General features: G+C 36.4%; 1 protein-coding gene across 2 annotated transcripts in view; it reads left to right on the top strand.

The window, feature by feature from the left end:
- The window catches only part of myo5c (myosin VC), a 39,691-nt gene extending 22,578 nt beyond the window's left edge, over nt 1-17,113 (top strand). For both annotated transcript variants that reach the window (XM_062963471.1, XM_062963470.1), the window contains 19 exons: nt 56-149; nt 580-643; nt 1,015-1,195; nt 2,398-2,491; nt 3,183-3,246; nt 3,343-3,423; nt 5,556-5,736; nt 6,766-6,859; nt 7,345-7,408; nt 7,798-7,960; nt 8,806-8,893; nt 9,946-10,044; nt 10,412-10,566; nt 11,701-11,790; nt 13,198-13,348; nt 14,586-14,868; nt 15,407-15,581; nt 16,331-16,411; nt 16,543-17,113. In XM_062963471.1, coding sequence (XP_062819541.1) covers nt 56-149; nt 580-643; nt 1,015-1,195; nt 2,398-2,491; nt 3,183-3,246; nt 3,343-3,423; nt 5,556-5,736; nt 6,766-6,859; nt 7,345-7,408; nt 7,798-7,960; nt 8,806-8,893; nt 9,946-10,044; nt 10,412-10,566; nt 11,701-11,790; nt 13,198-13,348; nt 14,586-14,868; nt 15,407-15,581; nt 16,331-16,411; nt 16,543-16,695 — 2,355 coding nt within the window. In that variant the 3' untranslated portion in view covers nt 16,696-17,113. The remainder of the gene's footprint in view (nt 1-55; nt 150-579; nt 644-1,014; nt 1,196-2,397; nt 2,492-3,182; nt 3,247-3,342; nt 3,424-5,555; nt 5,737-6,765; nt 6,860-7,344; nt 7,409-7,797; nt 7,961-8,805; nt 8,894-9,945; nt 10,045-10,411; nt 10,567-11,700; nt 11,791-13,197; nt 13,349-14,585; nt 14,869-15,406; nt 15,582-16,330; nt 16,412-16,542) is intronic.
- The last annotated feature ends 4,446 nt before the right edge of the window (nt 17,114-21,559 follow it).

Below are 21,559 nucleotides of genomic sequence, written 5' to 3'. Positions count from 1 at the left end.
AGATCTGACACCTGGTTTTATATATTTTGTTCCGTGTTTACTTCTTTTTGTACAGAGAGTCTCAAAACTTGAAAATCACAATTCAGAGCTACATCAACAGAAGAGACAGCTAGAAAAAGAGCTGCAGGAGAAAACTGAGGAAATGAAAGGTACCATCATTGAGATCATTCAGCTTTAGAGAATCGTGATGGTATTGTGGGTTCCTTTTGGAACAATCAGAACATGAATATATAAATATTGCTCATGAGGCAGAAATTTTCTTGAAAATCAGCGTTTACTATTTTATCTCTTTAGAACAGGTCCTAGCTTTGGGAGATTATTGGCAAAACTGTCCATTAAAATGTAAACACTTTGAACATTTACTGTATTCTTATTTTATGTATGTTGCTGTATTTATTTATGCTGTGAGCCACCCCGGGTCCCTTGGGGAGATGGGGCTGGGTACAAATAAAGATTATTATTATTATTATTATTATTATTATTATTATTATTATTACTTTTAGGCTACAACTTATACTGTATGCGTTCTAGGTTTTATTCTGTTGAAAGACTTTTTAAAATATGGCTATCTTTCTGCAGAGAAAATGGATCATCTTACAAAGCAGCTCTTTGCTGATGTTCAGAAAGAAGAAAGACAACGAATGTATGAAATTTTCATTTTTGTCTTTAATTTGTAATTCACCATTTTGTAATATTTATTGATTTCTTCAGTCTTCCTTAGTCCTGGCAACTGCACTTCCTCTCCTCTCCAGCTCTGATCATCTTCCTGAAACAAGTATGGCCCTTTCCTTTGGGTTTTCCCATATATTGGGCCATTCATATGCTTGCATGACCTTCTTTCTATTGTACTTCAGTTCCAAGTCATTGATGTAAGAATGAAGTATCAATGTATGTGCCGACAAAGATACAGTAGTGCATGCACTGCCTACAATGAATGGGTCTTTTTTACATGTTATTTTCGTAGTTAGCGGTAGAGTACAAACTGCTTTGCAGTTTCTTTCTAAATCTTTGTAGAGTGCTGGAGAACAACTTCCACAACCAGAAGCAAGACTATGAAAGAAAGATTGAGCTGCTCATGGAAGAAATAAAAAATCTCAAATATGAAAATGAGCAGCTTCAGAATCAAATCCGGGAAGAACAACAAATTCAAGACGGCTTAAAAATGGAGGCTGAAGAACTTGCAAACCAAGCAAAGGTAAGATAAAACAGATACATTCTGTGACTAGAGTTAATTAACGTATGGTTTTCATATTCTTCACAACATAAACAGGAAAACAGCATTATAAGTGTATTTGTATCTGCTGCTTATTTCCAATGGCTTCAGCCTATATTTCTGATGTGGATAATTTTTGGCACACTTTATGTCAGAAATTTCACTAAGCATAGGTTTGGAGTTTTTTAAAAAAATCATTCAAAGTATCTGAAGCCACAAAAGTTCTTCATTTGGAATTCAAATGTATGTGACCTCTGTCTCAAAGATGGCACACATTCAGTTCAATGGCCCTTGTATTGAAGAACATCATGGGGACTAGTGCCTGTATGTTTTATTGATTGAATAAATCAATAACTCAGTATAAAACACAAAATCAGTTCTAGACCAAGAAAACAACAATTCTGAGATTTAATGAAAGGGTTGAAGCATGGGAGAAATATGCTGCTGGATTCTGAAAAGCAGATAGTTACAACCTCTGAGGATACCTGCCATAGATGTGGGCAAAACATCAGGAGAGAATACTTCTGGAACATGGCCATACAGCCCGGAAAACATACAACAACCCTCATATAGTTACATACTTTATAAAAAAGTATCCAAGTATCTAATGATCAGGAAGAATATACATATACTGTACTGTGTATATAAATGAAAACAAAATTCATTGCACTGAGAAATGCATCCATGATGGAGGTATGATGTGGACAACTATGATAAATTCTAAGCCATTTCTAACAATTCTAACATTTGGTAGACCAGAACAGCTGGTCCAATTCTTACCTTAGTGCAGTCGTTCTCAACCTTTGGGTCCCCAGATGTTTTGGCCTTCAACTCCCAGAAATCCCAGCCAGTTTACCAACTGTTAAGATTCCTAGGAGTTGAAGGCCAAAACATTTGTGGACCCACAGGTTGAGAACCACTGGCTTAGTGGAATTGCCGTAAGAACGGAAAAAGATAGTATATGACTCTCTGAGGTGCTCTAAATTTGTACACCTGGCACTCCAAACATCTTTCATCCAAATGTATTCACAACTGTCAATAGTCTCTATAGCATTGTGTTATTTTGACTCCATATGTATATTTATGGGCAGTAAATAACTTTTCCCTGCTTTAAATGTCATTTGTAAACTTTGCCTGCTACTGTTTCTTTTACTTTACCTCATTGCAATGTTTAATGAACACAGACCATTCCTGAACTGCAAAAAGAAATTGAACTCATCCAAATGCAAAAAATGGACGTGGAGAAGCAGCTGCAGTACCAGAAGCGTGAAATGAGAGGTACATTTATTTTCTCACACAAATGGTTAAAATACCTTGATACTGACTCAATTTCCCCAACATATTCTAATGTTACCGAATTGCTGAATCCTCATTCATATATTGCAGATGTGCAGCAATTCGCTAAAAAAAAAAGGAGGGGGAGATTTTCTATCTGTTTTTCAACAGTGAGAACCTCTCACTGCTTTAGTAACTGATGGACCTATATTTTGTAGATGCCAACTTCAAGAAAATACCTTCTTGGAAATACAGTCAGCTTATGTTGATATATTAGCTCAAATTCATAGCTCTTCTTTACTCCTTTCTTCTTTCTTTTCTTTGTACTCGTACTTTTCAAAACTCCATAGTTTTTAGTACTGTGTGTTTTAAAAAGTACTTCATGTATGAAGTGTGGGTTTTTAAAAACCCAATGTATCATTCCTTATTAAGAACTGATTGTTCTGAAGATAGTTCTCTATAGTTATATTAGAGTGAGAAGGGAGTCCTTTCAAGGTACCCTTTGTGGCCACGTTTAGATTTTCAAAGCAGTGACTACTTCTTATATGAAAAGCAAGGATGTGTGACTTGATTTTCTATTACCTAGCTATAGCTATTTAAGTTGTGAAACAAAGTTAATGGTTGCAATAAACCATAAATATTACATATAAAACTATGCTGACAAAATGCTCACAGAATGTGTTTTCTTTTACAGACAAAATGTCAGAGATTACAATGCAACTTCATGAGAGCTATGACTTTGCAGATGCAAGGAGCAGGTAAAGGCATATTTCCCCCTTTTACAAAAGGCAGCATCAAACCTTTCCCTGAGATTTTTATTATATAGTCTTTTTTCCTTTTTTTTCTTGTAACAGATTGTCTACTGAAGATTTGGGACATTTAAATGAAGACGGGGAACTTTGGTTTGCTTATGAAGGTTTGAAAAAAGCCACAAGGTTAGCCCCTTATTACTTATTCTTTCTTGTCTAAATATTGACAAAATAATGGAGGCATCATAATGATTCTTCAATGTAATCAGTCTGTGCTCTGCAGCGGAAAGCCATGACAGATCAATGTTTTCAGTTCTGCGGGGAAGTGATCTCTTAAAGGATTGTACTTGCATCAATCAGCTTTAACTGAACTATGCCAGCCTTGCAAATAGCCAGGCATTCTGAAACTATATTTGGTTTGGTACAAATAAAATATTTGGAAAAGGACTCTTTTGTTCCTAACCTCAGATAAGGGTATTACTTGAAACCATGTATATTAATCTTGGACAATGTACTTCTCCTGAGATGGTAGAATTTATTAACGACTGTAAAACTGTACTCTTTTGCTCTTATATTCACTTACTTAGTCTATCCAATTGTGTTTGCTCCTCCTCACCTTATGCCAGTTATCTATTATCATTATACAATATGCAGCAACACTTGTCTTAGCTATTTAAAGCCAGGATTGGAAAGATATATCAAAACAAAAAAAGTGGTGACTAGAGCTGCAGGGCTTCTTCATTTTGAAATTATAAGTTGATCTGAAATTCAAGCTGCATAAAAGGCCTGATGGAGCAGACAAGGAGGCAAAATATACTGTGTTAGAGTTTGCATTTTCTCTTTTGTTTGCTTAGGAACAGTACGTTGAAAACCAATTTCTACTTTAGAAGAATCACATAATAACTTTTATTTTTTTGTACCCCGTCTCGATCTCCCCAAAGGGACTCAGGGTGGCTTATATATGACACAAAGTGCCTAAAACAATGCATAAAATAAACATACAGTACAATACAAAATAAAACCACTAGTATATAAAACAACAACATCAATATTCTTTGGAAATATGTGGGCTTTGTTTGCTATCTGTACTGGTTGAAATGCATCTTGACAAGTCTGCCCTGCTTGGGTGTTACAAAACTTCTGTCATTAGAGTCTACTTTTGTACTAGATGGACCAGAGCTTTTAAAAATATTTTTTTTACAGTTTCAGGATTTTGGGAGTTGTAGTCCAAAATTAATATATTTTCCAATATCTGGTGGAGCAACAGTTTGACTCAGCAGAAGGCAACTTCAACTATTATTCCTATGTGCTTGTGGTCTGATAAGAAAATAAGTACTGTTTTGACTGCCTCAAAGGCACAGATTTTTATGGCAGTCCTGCTATGTGGGATATGCTTGAATAGGCCTTTTCCTTATCACCACAAGGGATTAATTTGAAGGCTTCTGTGTCAGCAGCTCACATAAAAATAGCTTAGACGCACTATGCTATTTGCTCTTCTTTGATTTTTTTTAAATACTGAGTATTTAGTCTATAAACATGGGTGGTTTGATACAATGCATTTGTCTTAACCCCTTCCCCTTTGAGCATCTGGCTTTCATGGAAGTAAACCAGAAAAAAGTAATCAGTTTGGTTTAAGAAAGTTTCTAGGATTTGCCCTTGTCAAACTTCATGAAGCTTTATCATTTTCATTATGTCCTTATATAACCATTTTTTCACCAGAGCTTTTTTGTAGAGTCTCACTTATCCAACACTCGCTTATCCAACGTTCTGGATTATCCAACGCATTTTTGTAGTCAATGTTTTCAATACATCGTGATATTTTGGTGCTAAATTTGTAAATACAGTAATGACTACATAGCATTACTGAGTATTGAACTACTTTTTCTGTCAAATTTGTTGTATAACATGATGTTTGGGTGCTTAATTTGTAAAATAACCTATTTTGATGTTTAATAGGCCTTTTCTTAATCTCCTTATTATCCAACATATTCGCTTATCCAACGTTCTGCCGGCCCGTTTACGTTGGATAAGTGAGACTCTACTATATTAATTGCTAGGATCTCTACAGTCTATTTCAGCTTCCACCACCCTGGTATCATCCTTCAGATGCTGTTAGACTACAGCTCCCATCATCTTTACCTATTGGCTATGCCGGCTTGTGCTAATAAGAACAGAAGTTTAAAAGGTTGAGTGCTGCACAACATAGGCTTATGTGGAATTTTTAAACTATTGAATAGCTTCTGATATTGGGATATACATTGCGTTAAGGGAGCAGTCTTGTTTCTTTAGTCTAACACATATGTCCATGTCTTTAACAGAGTGTTAGAAAGCCATTTCCAGTCTCAGAGAGAGAACTATGAAAGAGAGATAGAAGGTCTGAATTCTAAAGTAGAGCATCTTAGTCAAGAAATAACCCACTTACAGAAGCTGTTCAGAGAAGAGAATGATATAAATGACAGCATCCGACTCCAAGTTGCAAGGCTAACCTCAGAAAACATGGTGAGAAGGACATATTATATAACTTCAAAGCAGCCTCTAAAAGTTGACTTAGCCATTTAAGTAAAATGAACTGTTTCTGAGCAACTTCTGGGTATCTTGGTTGGCATCTTTTTGGTTAGTCTCAACTATAGTATAACCATTCAGGAAATTCTTGGATGGTGCGTCAAGACATAAAGACAAAATCTAACCAATTCAATGGCTCCAGTCAGGACTAAACGAGGATTTAGGCCTTTGTGAGTTATTAATACCAAATTGCAATTTTTTTCTTGTTTCTGGTAATCTCAAATAATGAAAACCTCTTCTTCTCTTGTTTCATGAATTTAGTCTATTTATATTTAAGGAAAGTATCTTTGGGGTCCTCTTTGCAATGCCTTCTTGTTGAAGCTTCCAAATGGAGCTAGATATGAAAATAATTGCTCCAAAATGGTGTCTTATGTGTGTGTTAAATTCCTCTTTGAGTGTTAATACATGAGATAAAAATGAAGTAATAATAATAACAACAAAAACAATAACCACTACTACTATGATATGGAAACATCTAGATATTTTTCTCTGGCAAGGAACAACCACATCTCATCTGATCTTGAAGGTAAGCAGGGTCAGCCCTGGTAAGGACTTAAATGGGAAGCCACCAATGAATACCAGGTGTTATATTTCAGAGGAAATAATAGGCAAAAACCGCTCTTGAGTATTCATTGCCTAAGAAAGCCCTATGAAATTCATGAGTTGGCATAAGTTAATAGATAACTTGAGGTCACATAAATGGAGAACTCTATTGTACTCAATATCATAAAGGAGTGGTGGAGAATGCAAACTGCTTCAGGAAAAGTATTTCATTATATTATTTCATATTTTAAGTAAATGCAATGAAATGTTTCAGATTTGCTGTTGTATAAAGTGACAACAAGTGAGATTTCTTTCTATAATACCAAGGGAATCAAATATTGTGCAAAAATATTTAGTACATAGGATAAACTATTGGATTATGTAGTTAGTTGAACACTGAACATTATCTCCATTTTTATAAAGATGATTCCAGATCTTAAGCAGCAGATTTCCGAGCTTCAGAAGCAGAAAATGAACCTTGAAAACCATCTACAAGAGGAAACTGTAAGGAATAAAGGTAATTCACCCCAAAGGACTCTGCTTTGACAAATAGAGCATTTTAACAATTAAATGATAGAATGCATGCTCAACTAGTATCACTACTAATTTTTTAAAGAATTTCAGAGGAGTGCCCGATAGCCTAAGACTTTGAAAACACATCACTGGTCAGAGTAGATTATTATTTATTATTATGATATTTATAATATTATTATATTATAGCCTAAAAGGAAAGGAGGAACTTTTGAAGGGGGGAAATTGGAAGCACATTTATGGCTGCTTCTAATTTCTGTGTGTCCAGGACATGAAAATTTGCCTTATTTTCCTCTAAAGTTGTCCATTCCCATACTAGATGAATGTCCATTCCCATACTAGACCTTTGACAGATGGTCATCCCACATTAGCTGTTATTCCTTCAGAATATAAGAACACAGTTACTGTTTAATGAATTAAAGACACTAAATTCTAATCCTAGTTTTAAAACTATCTTCCTTATTACTAAAGAAAAAATAGACGACTTGGAAAATCTGTTGCATCAAAACACAGAAAAGAATGGAACACAAAGAAGGTAAGAAATTGATATTTTTTTAAGTTGAAAAATGTTGTCCATAGTTTGTTTATTTATTTATTTACAACATTTATACCTTGCCCTTCTCACCCGAGGGGACTCAGGGCAGCTTACAAAAATTGGCAAAATTCAGTGCCCAAAGAATACAATCATAAAAGCAAAATAGCAGTATATCAAAACAGAAGGGAGGAGAGTTCTGAAATGAATATGCACCAGCAGTTCCATGCTAAATTTCCACTTCTTTTTGGAAGAATGCTTGAAGTGCCCGCTATGACTAAATCTTTAACAACAGTTAGCAATTTTTGTAGTGTGAACTGTACTAAAGAAAACAACTATAGGTCAGCTTCAAGGAAATGAAAAGAGCAAACACTATCCTTTCCTGTTTTTAGAGTACAACAAGTTCAAAATGAAATGTATACTAAGGAAAAAGTGAAGCTGATAGCCACTTCTCAGGAGACAAACAATTACATAGATAACCACCAACCTGAAGGAGAGAACGAAACCAAGAGCAAAATGTGGCAAGATGTAGCCTATCTCACCATGGAAAATACGGTAAGAAGAGATAAACACTTCTGTTAATGGTTTATTTGAATGTTGCTAACACAAATGGACTAAATTGACTAATATCTAAACTGATAATTACACATGAAACATAGGTAGTTTTGCTGGATATATAGAAAAGGGGAAGCAGATCAAATATATCTATCTACACATGCTGTTTGGGCCAAGATCCTGTTGGGTATCAATTCTGTGCAATGCACATTTCTCATGCATCCTCATCATAAGCGTTTATAAATTATCTAGTTGTGAAAACATTGTTTATGACCCACAGTTTTGTGTTTGCTATCAACTTTTGCACCAAACGGGTCTATTTGTATCAATATGTTTAAACATGATAATGTATCTCCTCCATTCATTTTAGGATTAAAAGCTGTTGACTACTGATTTACAGAGTTACAGAATTAGATTACTCTGTTTACCATATTTGAGATGTATATGCTCTTAAATGTTTACAGAATTATAATTTAATATTGTTTATACCATGATGCATAAACCAGGAATAGGATTCAATGGGCTATGACGAAAGTAGTTTATTAATAGAACTATAAAGAACAAGGAAATTACAGAACAATACAATACACCATAGACCGTAGAACATTCTGCATGTACCTTTCACCAGCATTTGTTAGGAAACATTCATTTCTAATGTTCCTACAAAACCAGATTTTCTTGTCTCCACTGCACGTAATCATGCTGTTTTTCTAACAAACCTCTCCTTTCTCAGTAATAATAATTTTGTCCTGCGTATGAAGGTAATATTATAAAGAAACCAACATTTTTCACTGACAGGTCATTTTAATGTACATTATTTTTTGCCAACTCTATGGAGATTGCAGGATCTAGAGGAAGAACTTGATAAGAAGGACAGATTGATAAAGAAGCTTCAGGATCAGATCAAGACACTCAGAAAGTCAATAGAAATAGGTGAGAAAACCTTGTTATACATTAAACTGAAACTAAAATCAAGATTGTAATTGTGGAGTTCATAGAGGCAAGTTCATGCTGCTGTGGTGTCCATCAGCTTTATCTCTTTCATGGAAGGTTTCTACCAAACACAAGGAGAACTGGCTCAAAAACCCTTTGCTATTTGAGGCTAAACATATAGTGGTGTCTTTTAATTCTGTGTGCAAAACTAATAAAACTATATCTTGAATTCTACTTCAATGGTGGTGATGGCCCAAGCATTTATAATTGCATCTGGATGAAATACCTGAAGAGTTACAGGACAAGCTGTGTGGTATATGCACTTCTCAGCATCCATTCCCAACAACTAATATTACTCTGTGCAGTGATTCTGTTGGCTCTGAATATCATAAGGATGGACTAACACAATGAACAAGATATAATGTTGACTTTCTTCATGCTATTTGCAAATTCTCATCTATCTTTTCAAGCGTTTGCTCCCTTTCTCTCTCTAAATCCATTTTTCTTTCTCTTCGCTTGCTAATATAAACCAAAACTGGTATCCTTCCATTACTTATATGCTGCTGACCATGGTTAGCATTGAACAGATTGGCATCATGCTTAGAAATGAGTTTAAAGGCATCATTTTCATTTCCTGGTTTAGGGGGGTAACCATGGTAAACACTACCCAGACACTACCCTAAATAATAGACCCAAACTAAGAAAGGAGTGAGAAATTCAATCTGTATTCTCAGTTTGATACCTACTAGCAAATTATGTTTTGCAAGGAGCCAGTGTTAACATTTGTATATCTGAGATGTTGATAAACAGCACAATTGTGTGGCATTGTTTTGGCACTAGAGCCTATTGTTGTTGCTCTTCCAAAGTATAAAAGTTCATAGTTGTTGCTCTTGATACTGGGGACATGTTCTTGAATATGAAATAATGTTTCACACAGAAGAATGTGTGTCTTAGGTCATTCTCACTAACTGTATGATGCTAGTGAAATATTTTTTCTAAATTATTAAGCAACAAATGTGTGTGTTTATAATATATATCTTGTGTTTTAACAGCTAATGAAGCACCCATGCCATCCACATCGAAAGAATACATTGGAATGTTGCAGTACAGAAGTGAAGATGAAGCGAAAATCATTCAGAATCTAATTCTTGGTACTTCAGTAACACATTGAATTTCAACAAAATATAATTATAATCATGGCCAAATGTCAATTGAAGTGGCTAAACATTTTTGAGCGATAGGCACACTTTCTGCATTTTACAGTGCAATAGTATGAAACAGTTCCCTCTAATGGGCTTTTAAATCAATGAACAGAAATTACAAAATGAACTCAAAATATCTTGTGCAAATACTCTTTGTTCTGGATGCTTTGCACTATAGTTTCAAACAATGCGATCAAAATATTAATATGGGAGGGAGCCGTTAGTTAATCTCATTTCTTTCAAAATGATTCACTAATACAATTGTATTGTTTCTTCTTAAAAAAATAAATATAATTTGATTATTGGATTTATGCAGAACTGAAGCCGCGTGGAGTTGTAGTCAATATGATCCCAGGCCTCCCAGCTCACATCCTTTTCATGTGTGTAAGATACGCAGATTACCTGAATGACGATGGCATGCTGAAATCTTTCATGAACATGACAGTCAATGGCATCAAGCAAGTAATTAAGGTAGGAATATTTGTATACTATTAGTTTTCTTTATGTATAGTAGGCAGGCACTATAGTTACCGCATGGTTCCAAGTAAGAAAATTATTTATTTATTTATTTATTTACAGCATTTATATTCCGCCCTTTTCACCCCGAAGGGGAATCAGGGCGGATCACATTACACATATAGGCAAACATTCAATGCCTTTTAACATAGAACAAAGACAAGACAAACATAGGCTCCAAGCGGGCCTCGAACTCATGACCTCCTGGTCAGAGTGATTCATTGCAGCTGCTCTCCAGCCTGCGCCACAGCCCGAGCTGTAATATTTTAATCTAAATATTAAAGCACAGGTGTCAAACACAAGGCTTGTCATATCATTTTATGTGGTCTTCCAGATGCTGGACCACAACTCCTATATTCTTTATCATTAGACATAATGATTACAATTGATGGGAGTGGAGATAAAGTAACACCTGGAAGACCAGAGTTTGTTCTGTTGAATCAGGACAGGGGTTTGAATTTAGATACAAGACTTGTGGGTATGACATTTAACTTTCAAATGTCCTATAACCTTTCCTCAGCCTCAGAGCCACAAGTAATGTTGGGTTGCAATTCCCACAGTCACTCCCAGTTTCAGCAGCATGTGTATCAGATGATTTTTGCTGCAATATGCATCCTATTTCACTTCCTTACATTGAATTGTTTTTGCCCTTTTAGTGCCCATTTCCCTTGTTCTAAAGGTCCTTTTAGAGACCCTCTGAATCCTTTTTTGTTATGACCATCCAGAATAATTGGGCATCATCTGTCAATTTTCCACTTCACTGTTCATCCCTCACTCCAAATCATTTAAGAATAAGAAAGGCATAATGGTAGATGCTGGCCTAAATCCAATTTGTAATACCAAGTACAATGCATCCATCAAATGAATAGACATTTGGTAAATTAACCCTTATCATGTTCTATTGATTCAAAGCACCTGCTGTAGCTGAGACTAGCAATTGGATTTAGGCCATTATGATTTTCCTTCTGAAATGAATCATACTATATTTTTCAAACTCTACACATAGTGTTTATTTAGGCACCAAAATCTAAAGTGTTTATATGAATAAATAAAATACAAATTAAACAAACACCGTAACCTATTATTTAGGAACACATTGAAGACTTTGAGATGTTATCGTTCTGGCTTTCAAATACATGCCACTTTCTCAACTGCCTCAAACAGTACAGCGGTGAAGAGGTAAGAATGGTTTCACACTCGTTTAAATGTCGTTAAACTTTATAGTATAATTTGTGCTAGAAATGTGTCAGTATTGCCCATTTGAATCAACATCAATAGAAACTCCAGATACCACATCCTTTCAGTCCATACTTTTGTGAAACCGTACACTTCAAAAATGAATGAAGTAAGCAATTCACTGACCAAACACTGATGATACTGTCAAAAGTAAGAAAAACAAAGGGTTAGGAAGATGTAGAATCCTTGAGAGCCACGAACAATGTCAGTATATTTCTGACATCTTGTTGTATTTTTTCACTGCTGTGTTTTAATTTTACAGGGATGTAAAATCCGGGTGGGGAACCTTTGACTCACCAGATGTTTGGGGCTTTAGCCTTGGTCATTCTGGGTGGGACTGATTGGAGATTAAGTATCTGGATGCCAGAAGGAACCACACCCTTCATTATATTTAAAAGAACATTTGTACATCTGTTTCCCTTTTTTCTCATGCCTGGTATAGGCTGCTTGTAATTTCCAGCCTTACATATGGAAGCTGAAATACCAAGACTTTCTCTTAAGGCTAGGATGACCTGTGCTTTACCTAATGGACCACTCTCCCCACCTCTGCCTTTGTCCTTTGTCTGTGGGTGTCTGAGAAGGAGCCATGGACTAAACCACTGTAACACCTGAATTGCTTTCTCCTCCTTCCTGGCACATTATGATCTCTTTCCTGTCTTTGTACTTCCTTCTTTGCTTCCACGCTGGGCTTCTTTCTCATGCAGATAAAGGGCTTCGCTCCCACAGAGCCTCCTCTCACAATAAACTTACACAGGAGCCTCACACAGGAGCCTTACACACAGCAGCCTTCACACTGGAGCTTCACACGCGAGGCTTCTCACACTAGCCCTTCTCACACACTGAGGCCTACTAAGCTGCTTCCTGGTATTTGAATCCTTGATGGAGTATATTGATTTGGATTTGTAATCTTATGTCTGTTTTTAATAGAATTGTTTTCATTTTGTCTTATGATGTTGTTTATGTTGTATGGTGTTTATTGACAATTGAATATTTTTATGTTTATATTGGAAACCGCCCTGAGTCCTCTTGAGGAGATGGAGTGATATATAAAGTTTTTATTTTTACTATTGTTGTTGCTGTTGTTATTATAGATGCATCATACAATGGACTTATCTGTTCTTGAATAGAAGAGTTAGATTTGGTGGTGGTGGAGGGACTCCATAGCTGTGAATATTCTGCCAGTTTCAGGTAGAAAATATGTGCATGGATGCTCATAACTCTAGTGCGTTGATAGTCCTTTGCTATCCTGAATTCATGTACATATTCATTCTAGTTTACTTAATGAGCAATGGTGTAAAGCCTGCAGTGGGTTTAATTGCCATGTGTTTATAACAGTTCAACTGATTTCAGGAATTCATGAAGTATAACACTCCGGAACAAAACAAGAACATTCTGAAGCACTTTGATCTGTCAGAATACAGGCAGGTTCTTAGTGACCTGGCCATTAAGATTTATCATCAATTTATTATCGTTATGGAGAACAACATTCAGCCAATGATAGGTAAGAAACAAGCAAATAATGTCAGCAGTCACATAAAAAATATATTGTTTTATTTCTTTGTGTGTCCAAAAGGAGTGTGCAGTTATTCATGCGCCTATACATACATGTTCTTAGGCTGTAAGGAAATGCCCATTTTCTTAGGAGCAAGTATCAGTGAACACAGTGACCCTTATGTCTGAGTAAATGTCCAGAAGAAATGGTTAGTCTTAAGCAAGCTAACTGTTGTAACAGAAAGTTCAGAAAATTCAAGGGAAAATACGAGATCCATGCCAGCAAATATGAAAAACCTGTTTGCTCTTTTCCAGTACGCAGCTTCTTTTGTTCAATGATGTAGAGTTTTCCTTCATTTACAAGTGATACTGTAAAGACAGAATCTTGTTGATGCACTGTTCTTACAGTTTAAGTTTTCCCAACAGAAGCCAGATAAAATCTGCTACCTCCAAGCAGTCTGCTTCTTCAGTGCCGTGCATCCTTAATGGCAGCAAAGCCACTGTTTCTACCACTAGTTATACCTTAATTGCAAATTGCAAACCAGACTAGCGTGACTAGCTGCTGGAGCAGTCATTTTTCATACATTGAGTCAAGCAAGGACCGCCTATAACACATAGATATTAATCACCATGAAAGGTGACAATTCCTGTCTCTGATCAACAGACAGAAGTCAACAGTGAACCTTCAGGAGACTAGAACCCTCAAAGACATGGAACGATCAGAAAAGGTGTATTCCAGACAAGGGATGATGCAAGACTGCTATCTCTGGCACTTCGTTGATTTTGATTTTTTACTTTCATGGCAGCAATGTCTTGAAACTCCAACTCTGCCTTTCTGTGGTATGGGCAAACTTTGGCCCTCAAGTTTTTGTGGATTTCAATTCCCAGAAATCTCAGTCAGCTTACCAGCTGTTAGGAATTGTGGGAGGAATTTGGAGGGCCAACGTTTGCCCATGCCTGCCTTACATCCCTCCACTGAGTCCCTAGGAGACCACAGGTTCAGAACCCCAGGCTGAACTGATTTTGTTAGGTTTGTATTTCCATTTTACAGCTGAACCGAAACGTCTGCTGAATATAGGATTTTCAAAATGCATTTCCAAATGGCTCCCTCTTGCTTTATGGTCATAATAAGATAGTGGCTGTTTAAAACCTTTTAAAGAGCTTTGAAGCCGCAATGTATTTCCTGAGCCAAATGATGATTTCAGGAACCTTTTTCTTTTCTGCTTGCTTGCTGTTATCTTCTCCAGTGCCGGGAATGCTGGAGTATGAAAGCCTCCAGGGGATTTCAGGCTTAAAACCAACCGGATTCCGCAAGCGCTCTTCTAGCATAGACGACACGGATGCCTACACTATGACCTCCATCCTGCAACAGCTCAGCTATTTTTATACCACAATGTGCCAGAATGGCTTGGACTCAGAGCTTCTAAAGCAGACCGTGAAGCAGCTTTTCTTCCTGATTGGCTCAGTCACCCTTAATAGCCTCTTCCTACGCAAGGACATGTGCTCTTGTCGAAAAGGGATGCAGATAAGGTAAAAAAAGCAGGGGATATCAGGGGAAGAAAAACGAAAGTCACAACACATTTTCTTAATGATTAGTATACATGTAGACCCATGCTATAATACAATACTCTGATAAAAACAGAGTATCATAAGACTAATAAGATCAAAAGATACCAAGGGCACTAACTAAATATAAGTACCCTGAAACAGAAAAGTTGGAGTCTGTAGAAGTAGGGAAAGCATGGCTTCAGGCTATGTGCAGGTCCTAGATTCTATAATCTATTTTTGGAGTAAACCTTTGATACCACATTTTGTGGTCTGTTTCCCCCTCTTCTGGTTGTTTTAAGCTTAGAAGAGACCCTTTTTCAGGAGAAAGTCACTTGAAATTCAATGTCCAGATCTCTTCCTGTTTGGGAAAAGGTCTCTCCTAAGTCTAAAATGGTAAAAATTGGGCATAGCCCTTAATTCCAGCAGTGGCCTACTCTTATTGTAGAGAATGGCTGTAATCCAAGGTCTATCCCCATCAAGGGAGGTTACACTGTGTTTCTTTCTTGTTGTTAATGCCTAGGTGCAACATCAGCTACCTGGAGGAATGGCTGAAGGACAAGAACCTCCAGAGCAGCTCTGCCAAGGAGACCCTGGAGCCTCTTTCTCAAGCAGCTTGGCTCCTTCAGGTCAAAAAGACTACCGATGACGATGCCAAGGAGATCTATGAACGTTGTACATCGCTTTCTGCTGTGCAGGTATTGACCTTCTAGGGAAAAAACTGTGACTCTCCATAGGTTTTGGATTGTAGTTCCCGTAGTTCTTTTTGTGAGCAGCCGAAGAAGAAGGAACCAGGGAGGCATCTTAGCTCAAGGTACCCCTTGTCTCTCAGAATGCAGTAGAAAGCTGAGTTTGTCTCTTGTTGTTTAACGGCTGTGGTGAGTGTGTTGTTAATTTATTTATTTTTATTTATTTACAGCATTTATATTCCGCCCTTCTCACCCCGAAGGGGACTCAGGGTGGATGACATTGCACACATAAAGGCAAACATTCAATGCCATAACACAGAACAGAGGCAGAGACAAGACGCAGGCACGGGCTGGCCTCAAACTCATGACCTCTTGGTCAGAGTGATTTGTTGCAGCTGGCTTGCTTTCCAGCCTGCGCCACTGCCCAGCCTCGTAGGCTTGTTAAGGCTTTGTAGTGGTTCTGATATCTAAGGAACAGCAGTTGAGCTCCAGTGATGCACGCCACTTAACCAACACTAATATTGGAAAAACATAATGAACAGGAGAACTGAGGAATTTTGAGAAGGAGGACCACCGTTCAGTAAAAAGTTCTTGTTTGGTAACCTGAGTCACCTGGATATGGACTAAGGGCAAGCTGTTCCAGTCACATGCAGCCTGCTGCTGTTGGAAGCAGATTGCAATGATTTCAACATTTATTTTAAAATTGTAGTAACTTTAAATTTCATCCCTTGATTATATTACTTAAATTGTTTCTACAGATAGTGAAAATTCTCAACTCCTACACTCCCATTGATGACTTTGAGAAAAGAGTCGCTCCATCATTTGTTCGTAAGGTGCAGGTATGGTTATTGGATCATAGTCTCATTCAACAAACACTTGCATGTGTTGTTTCTTGAGATAAAAATATTTCCACATTTCACAGTTTTACTTTGTGCTACTTCAGTCACCTCTCCCTCTGTTTTAATTCCAGGCCATGTTGAACAACAGAGAGAATTCGACGCTATTGATGCTGGATACAAAATACCTCTTTCAAGTGACATTTCCTTTCACCACTTCGCCACATGCTCTGGAAGCAATACAAATCCCCAGCAGTTTCAAACTTGGCTTTCTCACCAGAATATAGCAGGAAAGAATAAAATATGCGCTTGAAGAGTAAACGGATATCACACAGCCATGTGTTCCCACAGTCACTATGAAGTAACGTTTCATAGCATAAGAATTAATTTTGCAAAAACGTTTGGAAATCAAGTTGCTGGATGAGAAGAACTGCACTTTTTTTTGCATCCAAAACTAATAAATCATCACCTTCTTTTTTTAAAAATGTGCCTTATTGGTGTTTTACAGGTCCTCCGTGTTGAAACTATACCACTGAGCCTTTGGTAATCCTCCATGTTAGATAACACTTTCAGTAATGAAAGATGAATGCCTTCATTCTTTGTAATATTTGTTAACACTTTTTTGTAAATTTACATAACTCTGTATGTATGTTTTTAAGCCTGAGTCGTATTATATATTTAATAAATGGTCCATGAAAAAACAAATGGGTATTAAGCTGTGCCACAATATAAATGTCATGTCAAATTATTGTCACATATGTTATATTTAATCCTCAAACAAGAGAATTAAAAAATAACATAGTACGGTACTCCCAAATTAAATTCAGAGGGTTCTTCCGTCCACATTAACTAGCTTCCCACTTGCTGATACCATATACTTACATATTTTTACTGAAAAATCTAGAAAATACTTCTCTTAAGACTGTTGATCAATATTGTTGGACAACTGCAAGCCAAAATTATGGAGACCGATCTCCAGTATTGTTACATTATGTCTGGTTGTGTTTATGCTCTCATAAGGACTGAAAATTCCCTTTATAATTCATATTCCATGCAGCCTGTGTTGAGTCAGTTTCCATGTGTATTTGGTTTAATGTATTCTAAGAGTGTTTTTAGAGTTGTGTGATTTTTAGTCCCTGTGATTGATATATATATATATATCCTTGTTGAATTGTTACAGTTGCAGTCCTACATAACACACAGACAGAGAAAAGTGCGCACACAGGAAATAGTGTGCCCCCCTTTAACTATGTTAATCTGACCGTCTGCACAGGACTATGGCCAATGACAACATGACAAATGAAAATAAATTCTAGCCATTACTGCATTGTTAGATTTCGCAGTGCGCATCTCTCTCATCCTGGAGCTCTTTAAAATGAATAGATTTGCTTGGATGCTTCGAGGGCAGAAAAAAACAAGAACAAAGAAAGGCTTCCATTTTTAATGTAGTTTTAAAGATTGTAACTACTAATTTTTAATTAGTACCATTGATGTTTAATTCTATTTTAATGTTTGTATATTTTTGGATTTTAAATTGTATTGAAATGCTTTTAATGCAAGCTGCTTTGAGTCTCCTTTGGGGTATAAATGAACATAAAGATAATAATTCTTGCTCAGGTGGCCTTGAGTTAATGCCCAAGTTACACATTCTCGAGGATTCTGTGTCCTAATAGAATTGTAACTCAATGGAAGAGCACAAGCTTTATATGTAGAGGATCCTGTCTTGTTCTTTTCCCAAACTTCTCATTTCATTTGGTCATTGTTAGATTTCAGAGAAGAAGGAGAATGGCCATAATATTTATCCTTATATTTCCAAAGAAGTTGGTCTGTTCTCATAAAGGTTTAAAAGGGGAACATTACACAGCTATCAACACACCAAGTTTGATAGCCAAAATGTTTTTTTTAATTGTGTCAGAAGTGACTTGAGAAACTGCAAGTTGCTTCTGGTGTGAGAGAATTGGCTGTCTGCAGATACGTTGCCCAGGGAACACCTGTGGGAGGCTTCTATCATGTCCTTGCATAGGAAGCTGGAGCTGACAGATAGGAGCTCACCCCGTCTCGCGGATTCGAATCACCGACCTTCAGGTCAGCAGTTCAGCCGGCACAAGGGTTTAACCGATTGCACTAAAATGGTGCCATGATTAGAATCGAGGACCAGATCTTGGGAGGTCTGGGTTTTAATAGTTACTGGGTGATAAAGCTTATGATAGGCTTGTTGTCTGTTATGGTATTGTGATGATAAAATGAGAAACTTAATGAAAGAAAAGTTGGAAATTGATATAGCATGATTCTGGGTTTGTTTTGATTTATTTCCCTTGTTTCCCTTGATTTGATTTGACTTGATGTATTGATTTAATTTATGGTATATTCCGTCTTTGTGTCAAATGGGACTGAAACTTTTATTTTAGGACCTAAAATGTATATACCACTGCATATTCAAAAATACTTAAGATGATATTATGATGTACAGAAAATGTGACACTATACATATGGCTCCTTAATTTATTACCCACCAAGGATCCACTAGCACTCTCAAGTTACAAGAGCACATTCATATGGAATAGAGTCTGCAAACTCCCAAACTTCAAACTGGGCACATTTCTGTCAAAATTATGGACTGTTCTTCTTGGATTATTGTTTTTTTCTTTCACTCATGACAGTTTCTTTCATTGCTCAAGAAAAAGTGTTCACTTCTGGAACCACAAACCAGCAGCAGGAAAGGTACTACAATACAAAACCCAGGCGTGTGCCTTATTTCTGTCTAAGCCGATTATCACAGCATTAGGATTGTCCTCTTATGTGTCCCGTTGAAACTGGTCAGTTCCTTGCTGTCCTGGCATCTTGAAGTCTTTGCTCTGAAAAAAGAAGGTAAGAAACGTTTAAAATACTATTAATATCGAACATATCTAGCAGCTATAGAGAAATATTGAGACAAAGGTCACATTGTTTATTATTTAGACTACTGTACTTATACTCGAGTATAAGCCTAGTTTTTCAGCCCTTTTTTAAGACTGAAAAAGCCCCCCTCAGCTTATACTCGGGTGAGGGTCCTGGTTGGCTTGTATTTGGGTCAGCTTATACTCGAGAATATATGGTACATTTATTATTTTTCTCTATTATTATTGGTATTATTACATTTATTATTTTTCTCTATTATTGTTGCTACTATTACATTTATTTTACTCTATTTTATTATTATTAATAATCCATTTATTATTTCACTCTGATCTTATTATTATTGAATTTATTATTTTACTCTATTTATTATTACATGTATTATTTTCCTGTATTATTTTATTTTATTTTATTATGACACCAAACAAGATAGATATGATGGATTTCATATCACAAAATCACAAGTCGAACACTTCCCAAGTGTCTAGGATTGTGTGATGTATTTTCGGATGATGCGTGCAGATCCCAGTAGGGTGGCCTTTTGCAGTTGGCAAAATATTTAAATAATAATAATAATAATAATAATTATTATTATTTATTACATGTAATAATAGAGTTGGACACGACTGAACTTAATGTCAGGGGAAAACTTTTAGCTTTACCTTTACCTTTACCTTACTCTTCTTTGCCTCACCAAACTGTAATTCCCAGGATTACATAACATTGAAACACGGCCTTTAAAGTAGTTAATATTGCATTAGGTCTACAATGTAGATGCACCCTAAGTCTCTGGGAGAACTAGGGTTTTAATCCCTTCTTGGCTACTGAAACTCACTCTCTGCTTTTGGGCCTTTTGGGTTCTTTTAGGCTCAGAGATTGCAAACTAATAATAATAATAATAATAATAATAATAATAATAATAATAATAATAATTGTGGAAAAGAAAAAGGTTTGGATCATTAATGTCGCCATACCAGGTGACAGTCAGATTGATGAAAAACAACAGGAAAAACTCAGCTGCTATCAGGACCTCAAGATCAAACTTCAAAGACTCTGGCAGAAACCAGTACAGGTGGTCCCAGTGGTGATGGGCACATTGGGTGCCGTGCCAAAAGATCTCAGCCGGCATTTGGAAACAATAAGCATTGACAAAATTACAATCTGCCAACTGCAAAAGGCCACCCAACTGGGATCTGAGCGCATCATCCGAAAATACATCACATCGTCCTAGACACTTGGGAAGTGTTCGACTTGTGATTTTGTGATTCAAAATCCAGCATATCTATCTTGTTTGCTGTGTCATACAATGATAATAATAATAATAATAATAATAATAATAATAATAATAATGATAATGATAATAAATGAACACATCCCAAGCGTTTAGGACTGTGTGATTTTATTATTATTATTATTTTATTTAAATCCAGTATGTCTATCTTGTTTGCTGTGTCATACTCTGTCTTTGTGTCAATAATAACAACACTTTATTTATATCCCACTTTTCTTCCTAAACGGGATCCAAAGCAGCTTACAACAATACAAAACAATATACATATGTAAAACAATAACCTATAAAAGCAAATTTACAATAAGAAACAAACATATTTAAAAACATTTACTGCAGGCAACTCAACAAGACAGATTGTAAACATTAGCACAACTCAATAAAAGTTAGCCTTCCTGTCATTTACAGCTAAGGATCTTCAACAAAAGTTTGTGCAAACAGGAAGGTCTATAGGTGTTTTTTAAAAGATGCTAGGGAAGGAGCTGTTTTAACCTCCTTGAGGAGGGAGTTTCAAAACTTCTTCTGAACAAAGCTCGCAAGAAAACTCTTGATGTGGTTACCTTAGGGAAGCCATGAGCTGGAACTAGTGAAGGCAACTAACAACAAAGTTTTAATAATCAATTGTGCCATAATTGGCGGGTTCCTTTTAGACATCTTGAATGCAAGTGGCATGAATTCAGAATTTTAATCCATTAAAAGTCCTGCATTTACCCTGCCTGCAGGAGTTGCATATTCTTTGAGATGCTTGAAAGGCAGAGCTAAGTCATGACATTTTTTTACCTGGGGTGTACATTAATTCCTCAAGAAAGCTTTGTTATTTTCCAGAACTCCAAGTAGTCCTTCACATCCTTGGCAGTTAAAACAACAAAGCAAATAACAATTTGCTGGACATTTAAACTGGTAGGGCCAGACCTGTTTAATGCAAAGGCTTTGTGTCTCGCTTCTAGAATCCATATGCTTTAATTCTC

Source organism: Anolis carolinensis, unplaced genomic scaffold, assembly GCF_035594765.1.
Source record: "Anolis carolinensis isolate JA03-04 unplaced genomic scaffold, rAnoCar3.1.pri scaffold_11, whole genome shotgun sequence".
In the NCBI taxonomy this organism is placed as follows: domain Eukaryota; kingdom Metazoa; phylum Chordata; class Lepidosauria; order Squamata; family Dactyloidae; genus Anolis; species Anolis carolinensis.
Note: the sequence above shows the minus strand (reverse complement) of the source record. Positions and strands in the feature narration are given on the sequence as shown.